Below are 7,316 nucleotides of genomic sequence, written 5' to 3' on the forward strand. Positions count from 1 at the left end.
CCATCCCACTAATCCAGATTCCAGAGACCCTAGCTGGTTCTAATAAAAATAATAATACTATAAATAGCTCTTGAGGGTTTAGAAGAAATTAATCTACAAATTAGGTGGTGCTGACGCTCATTTTGGTGGAGGAATCTTTAGGGCCATCAAGCCTCTAGGCTCTAGCTGCAGGAGATTGGACCAATCATGGTACACCACGTCAGCCTGAAGCGTGGGACCCGGCCGGTGTGTAGGAGCTGAAATGGTGTATCCTGATTGATTGACCTGTAGTAAGAGTAGTAGAGTTGTAGGACCGTTGTCTGGTTGGCAATTAATAATATTAATTAATAATTATAAAAGTGTTGTGATTTGTGAAGGAATTAATCCCAATGGTGTTACTACTGTATCTGAATTCTGAAGCGGGAGAGGAGGAGCTTATCCTGAGAGAGTTGTTGAGTAAGAAAACATGGCGGAGATTGCTGCGGAGTTCTTGCTTAGCATGGTCGCTTCGATCATTCATAAAGAGGCATCCTTGATATCAGGAGCCCAAGATGAGTTCCATGAAATCAAGCTTGAGTTAGAGAAGCTGAGATCTTTGGCACGGGATGCAGATCAAAGGAGCGAGTCTGATGAAGGGGTAAGAACCTGGGTGACTCAAGTCAGAGAATCAGCTTACGAGCTCGAGGACATCATCGACGAGTTCACCTATTCCATGCAGAACCAGGCCAACGATGGGATATTCCGGCATATCTTTCGCACCGCCGTTGACCTCTCAAGAAGCATTGTGGTTAGGTCTCAAATCGCCACAAAGCTGGAAGCAATGAACATCAAGATCAGAGATCTTGTTACAAGAAGCGAGGGCTATGGCATCAAAAGCGTAGGAGCCCCAATTGTCCGTGATTCTCGTGGAAATTCATTGAATCGCCATGGAGATCAGTCATCTCCGTACGTTGTTGAGGATGAGCATGTCGTGGGAATTGAGGAAAATCGACTTCTGTTGTTGGCATGGCTGAGGGACGGAGAACCAGAACGAAAGGTGATTTCGGTGGTCGGAAGCGGGGGATTGGGTAAGACTACCCTGGTTTCACAGGTTTTCAACAACCTAATTTTGAAGAGAAGTTTCGACTGCTACGCTTGGGTGACCGTCTCTCAGACTTACACTATCGAGAATGTGTTCAGGAAGATGGTGAGTTATCTTTTCGATGAAAAGAAGGAACTGTTTCCCGATGACTTGAGCGCAATGGATTACAGACGGCTAGTCGACGTGCTGGTTGACTTCTTGAAGCAGAAAAGGTACTTAATTGTGTTAGATGATGTACGAACTCTCAATCTCTGGGGAGAAATTGTTGTTGCACTTCCAGATGCAAAGCTTAGAAGTAGAATCATGATTACAACTCGGGAGATGGGCATAGCTTCTTCTTCTTATGGAGTTAGGAGCCATGTTCTTCATCTGCAACCCCTACAGGAGAAAGATGCATGGACTCTCTTCTGTAAAATTTCATTCTCAAGATATCCCCATAGATGCTGCCCCCAGCATCTTCTGGAGGTGTCTCAGATCCTTGTGGGGAAATGTGGAGGCCTGCCACTTGCAATTGTGGCAATGGGTGGTCTCATGTCTTTCAAAGGTTGGACAGAACTAGAATGGTGGAAGGTGGACGACAACCTCTCTGACATAAACAGAAGCAGTGACAGTATCCTTTCTCTCTGCTTCAGTGATTTGCCTTATTACTTGAAGCTTTGTTTGTTGTACTGTTGTGTGTTCTCTGAGGACTACCTTATTCGAAGGAAGAGGCTGATTAGGCTGTGGATAGCCGAAGGTTTTGTAAGAGAAACAGGAGGCAAGGATCTGGAGGAGGTTGCAGAAGCCTATTTTACAGAGCTCATTTCCAGGAATTTGCTTGAAGTTGCATCCAAGAACTCGTTTGGTATGGTAAAGGAATGCAGACTGCATAATCTTGTGCGTGACGTGCTTGTTTCTGTATCAGAGAGGGAGAATTTCTGTGTCATATATGATGGGCTTGAACCGAAGGAAGTTGCTTCTGCACGCCGATTATCCTTGCACAAAATTGACAGAAGGATCCTGTCATGCACTGACATGAGCAGTCTCCGTTCTTTCTTTCTGTTGTCTGCTCAAAGAATCTCTGCATCTTACCCAATTAGTGGCTTACCATTCGGATTTAAACTGCTAAGAGTTTTGGATCTACAGGGTATCCCCATTAAGAGAATACCAGATTGTGTGGTTGATTTGTCCAACCTAAGATATTTGAACTTGAGAGAAACTCTAGTTACAGAGATCCCTGGCTCATTGGGAAGACTCCGTTACTTACAAACCTTAGACATCAGGGATTCCCAGGTGAAGGAACTTCCAAATGAGATAGTACAGTCACAGAGCTTGCACCATTTGATCACGTCCAGTCACAGACTTAGTTGGGCAGCTTTTCATTTTATAGATGGAATGAGAGTGCCTTCAAACATCTGGAAGCTGAAAGAGTTGCGGGTTCTGGAGTGCGTTGAAGCAGAGGGAGACATGATTAGGCAGCTTGGAAACATGAAGAAGTTGAGGAGAATTGGGCTAACGAAGCTGAGTGAGGGTGATGGGAGAGACTTGTGCACCGCGCTACAGAACATGCAGCTTCTGTACTACTTGTTTTTAATGGCGAGCAATGAGGAAGAATCGCTTGAGTTGGATGCTCTATGGACTCCTCCTCCTCTTCTGAAAATTCTCATTCTGGCTGGGAAGTTGGAGAGGGTCCCCCGCTGGTTTCGTTCCCTGGACAACCTGATGAGCTTGCATTTGCACTGGTCTCAAGTGAGAGAAGATCTCCTCTCCTATATTGATACATTGCCCTACTTGGGGCGTCTCACTCTCGTCAATGCAAATGATGGACACAGGCTTTGCTTTCGTGCAGGAGGGTTCCTCAAGCTGCGAATGCTTCGTCTGTGGAACTCGTCACAGTTGTATACAATAGAGATAGAGAAGGGAGCGATGCCTTGTCTCAAAGAATTAGATCTTCGTATTCTGAATGAGCTGAGGATGCTGCCTCAAGGCATTGAGTATCTTACCAACCTGAACAAGTTAACTCTGATGGGTGTGCCCAGGGAACTAGTAGGGAGGTTGGACAAGGATGATAGTGAAGATCGTTCTAGGGTCCAACATATTCCTGAGATCATTTACTATTATACAACACCATCTCCGTTGTTGTATTATAAAAATCTAGCTTGATGCTTAGTGCTTCTCCAAACTTTTTTTTTTTTTTTTTTAAATTTCAGCATGCCGAGGTTCAATTAATTGGTCTAGGCTTTGTTTGCTTGTTGGTTGTTTTTAATGCATCTATGCAAGAGAAGGCAGTTTTTTCCTCCTCCCCTCTTCTTTTTCTCATGTAGAAGATCCCATTTTCATGGTAGAACAATTGGGCCCTCCATTGAAATAGGCCTTCATCAAAACCTCCTCAACAAGAAGATAGCTCTCCTTTGGCCAAGAAAAAGACCATCTGCAGTTCATCATGGGCTTAGATGGACTAAAAGGAAATTTAATTGTTGGTTAATGGACTCTGTGGTCCTAACAAGATCCTCTGTTGAACTAGACCACCATGGGCCAGAATGAAAACCATATATAGGCCTATATGGGCCAAATGTTCCATCTATGGTTCATGGACATGGACTTTTGGGTGGATTAGGCTCCTGATATTCTACGGTAAAATTGGACTTTGTAATTGTATTTGGGGTTGAATCAGGTTTGGGTTGCGTTGATTGGCCTTGGGCAGTTGGGTGGGATTGGATTGATTAGGTTAATTGAACTTGGGGTTGGGTTGAACTATGATTAGGATCGATTTAGGTGGTGTTTGAAGCCTTGAATTTGATTGGGTTTTGTGAGGATGAGGTCCTGCTTGCTTTACCGAAGGGATTATGATGTTTGGTTCGGTTCATTTGAAAGAGATAGATTATAGGTGTAGGTTTTATTTGGGTTTTTGAAAATTTGGGTAGGGCATTCGAGAAGCTACTTTTTTTAGAAAATTTGGTTGAATCTTGACTTGAATTGGGCTTCGGATCATTGTTTTGAATTTTGGTTTGGGGTTGGGCATGTCAACTTTGGAAGTTTGGTTTTGAGTAGGGGTGTTAGCTGGGCCAATCCTAGCCCAGAGTCAAGCTCGAATTCAAATTTGATGCACTGGGGTTGGGCTCAGATTGGTCAGTCAACCACACAGACACACACGTGCAAATTGAGGTTGTAGTCGGTACCATTGCCATTTCTTTTGGACACCATTTGGGATGATGAGACATGTTTTGTCATATCACATAAGACTAGAAAATGCATGTCTTTGTTGTTTGGTGGTAAAGTAAAACGTCTAATTAAGGCTTCGACTCAAAACAACAATGATTTAGTCCCCCCACATGCTTTTTAGTTGTTAGAAATAACTCTCTTATGTGATATGATAGCTTATTTTTCTCACCAATTTATATTGATCCCTTAAACATTACAAGAAAATGCATCAACGGTACCAAACACAACCTGAATAAACACCAAGTAAAGGCTTCTTAAAAGGCTTACTCAATGTGTGGGTAAAGCGCTTACACAGACATGTCTTTTTATGGGTACACTGTACACACCCTCTTTCCTACGTAGATTGCATTAGTTGAATTTGATAACTGTTTTAATGGTTTTGGGACTAAATATTTAGTGATTATGAGCCATATACACTTTATGACTGGCGTGGAGCAAAATGATTGATTCCACTGCCCGTAAAACAGCTAATTCATTCTCCTTTATTACAAAAGTGCTTTGACTAGAAAAGCATATCTGTGTAAAGTAGTGGATGTGTGTTGCTATTAGCCTATAACAATGGTGGTCATTAGTCCTATAGTTGAAGTGTTACATGCAAATTGGAACTTAGAGCCTTTATTAGTACACATCTATTATTGATAAAATGAAGTTAATTACCTGTATTATGCTTTATCAAAAAAAGAAAAAAAATCAAGTTACTTGTATAATCACATGCCTCATGAATATTGGTTTTTATATATGTCTTTAAATCTATATTTTTAGTATTATGCAGGCCAATTAAGTTGTGAGATGATATCAATTAGACCCCATTTGATTCATAGGAATAGGGATCTAGAATCGGAATCAGAATGGATTATTCCAATTTCAACTGTTTGGTTGGGTGGAATTAGAATCTCATTTTCATTCCTGCTGGAATGGCATTCCCCTATTTGAGAGAATGACCATTCCCTTTCCCTTCTTTGGAAATGAAATATCATTCATGCTGATTTCAATTCCCATTCCCAATTCTATCTAAACCAAACAGACCATGGGAATAGATCATTCCGATTCTAATTCTGATTCCGGCTGCAAACCAAATAGACCCTTAGAGAAATGGTATGGTATATATAGACTTAAATTGTTCTCAACCAATGGCTAAAATAAGAGGATTGACTAGGTTGACATGTATGTACTAGCTTGTGATAAGTTTTTTGTATGTATTTAAGAAAGGATGAAGATTAATAATCATTATGATGGGATCCAATCCTCTAGTGCCTTTTAAGTAGAATTATGATAAAATCCTACTGGTAGGTTATTAATAAAATTGGATTTTTGTTCTTTCATTTTAATATTTTTATATTCTATTTCTAAAATGATTTATAAAATTGTTTTAAAGCTTATCTATTTAAAGGGTTCGACTATGATATGGAAAAGATATTGATGGAGGGTGATTTGGCCTGGCCTTGTAGCACGAGGGCACGTGTGTGTGGCCTGGCTCAAGGAATAGCTCAGCCTGACAGCACAACCGTGACTCGGCGGAAGAGACACGCCGAGTCCTACGCTATCCACTCGGTGGGTTAAGCGACTCACCGAAGACTAACACCCGACTAACCTTGACTTTCACCAAGTGTGGGAGGTCCCGAGCTCCCCTCGAGGCCCGAGCTCTTCCTAAGGGGCTTTGAGCTCTCCCTCCCTAAGAAGGGAGCGCCCCAATTTTCGACTAAGTATCCCGAGGGAGAAGCACCTCGGGATAGCACCGCCCCCAACGTAGGCACCTTGGCACCTCGGTGCCAAGACAAACTTGCCCCAGGTAGTCCGGTGCACAGTAGCTTGGCAGGCCGTGGGGAGGCCTGCCTGACATCCGTACCTGTCGGACCCGGTGGCAGGGCTCTAATCCCTTGCCAGGCGGTGTTCTGTTTGTCATCTTTAAAAAGCATGGCACGTCAGTCAAGTCTGTACCTAGCGATAGTACTCCGTAGCAGCAACCTACGCCTGTCACACTTGCCCTGGCAATAACGGCTAGGGCATTGGCGGTTATGCCAGGTACGATTGAGATCTGACATAAAAGAACCCCAACTCTCACGAAGTAAAGGTATTGAAGCTTAAGCACTTTGAGCACTCTTACTCTCTACTCTCTTTGAGATATTCTCCAGTTCTAACTTAACCATCGGAGTGTTCCCACCGGGAACCCTTCACTTTCTCCTTCCTCTTAGGTGTCGTTCATTCCAGTCAGAAGCCAGGTCACAGCTAGCTAGGAGTGCCCAGATTGTGCAGCATCATCTGGCACCGTCTATGGGAAAATGCTTCGAAAAGCCTCCCTTTAATCTCTGCAAAACTTCCCTCTCTGCTCACCACCGACACCCATGGCTTCTTCTAGCAACTCCGAACGCCGGAGCACCGCAAAGCAACCGCAAGGATAGCCTCTAAACGAGAGGCCAATCCGAGGGACCATCCACCTAATCATTGGAGGATCAATTATCACGGGCTACACCTCGGTAGCAGCTCGGTCATCAGCCCGCGAAACCGCCAGAGAAGAGTTAAATCCCCTGAAACGGCCAAGGGTCGAGGAGTCGATCTTCTTCACTAAAGGCGACGCACGAGGAGTCCACTACCCCCACGATGACGCGCTCATCATCAAGATCAAGGTCAACGACTTCGAAGTCAAACGTGTCCTGGTAGATTCGGGCAACTCGGCAGACATCCTTTTCAAGGCAGCCTTCGATCAGCTTCAGATCCTAGAGGGTGACTTGAAGCCCGCAATCACTCCACTAGTGGGATTCAAAGGCGAGGAGGTCAAGTCGTTAGGGAAAGTCACTATGCCGGTGGAGGTTGGTACTTGGCCCAGTGTGGTAAGGCTCAATCACGAGTTTCTGGTAGTTGCAACCCCCTCTCCGTACAATACGATAGTGGGCCGACCCATCACCCACGTCTTGCGAGCATTAGTCTCCACCTACCACCTTGCGATGTTCCCTATAGGCTTCGCAATTAGAGTGGTGCGGGGCGATTAGCTCGAATCTCACAAATGTTACGTAGCCGCCCTCAAAGGAAAGACCAAGGTAGCTGACGACCTCGAGCT

The 7,316-nt window shown here is 44.0% G+C and overlaps 1 protein-coding gene across 1 annotated transcript; it reads left to right on the forward strand.

The window, feature by feature from the left end:
* Positions 1–328: 328 nt before the first annotated feature.
* On the forward strand, positions 329–3,097 carry LOC148864189 (disease resistance protein RPM1-like). The gene is made up of 2 exons (XM_088975932.1): positions 329–2,788; positions 2,889–3,097. Exons 1-2 carry the CDS (start codon positions 446–448, stop codon positions 2,946–2,948), a joined length of 2,403 nt encoding a protein of 800 aa, XP_088832058.1. The 5' UTR covers positions 329–445; the 3' UTR covers positions 2,949–3,097.
* The last annotated feature ends 4,219 nt before the right edge of the window (positions 3,098–7,316 follow it).

The sequence above is a fragment of the Nelumbo lutea genome, chromosome 3 (genome assembly GCF_056320005.1).
Source record: "Nelumbo lutea isolate HS-2025 chromosome 3, American lotus-T2T, whole genome shotgun sequence".
In the NCBI taxonomy this organism is placed as follows: Eukaryota; Viridiplantae; Streptophyta; class Magnoliopsida; order Proteales; family Nelumbonaceae; genus Nelumbo; species Nelumbo lutea.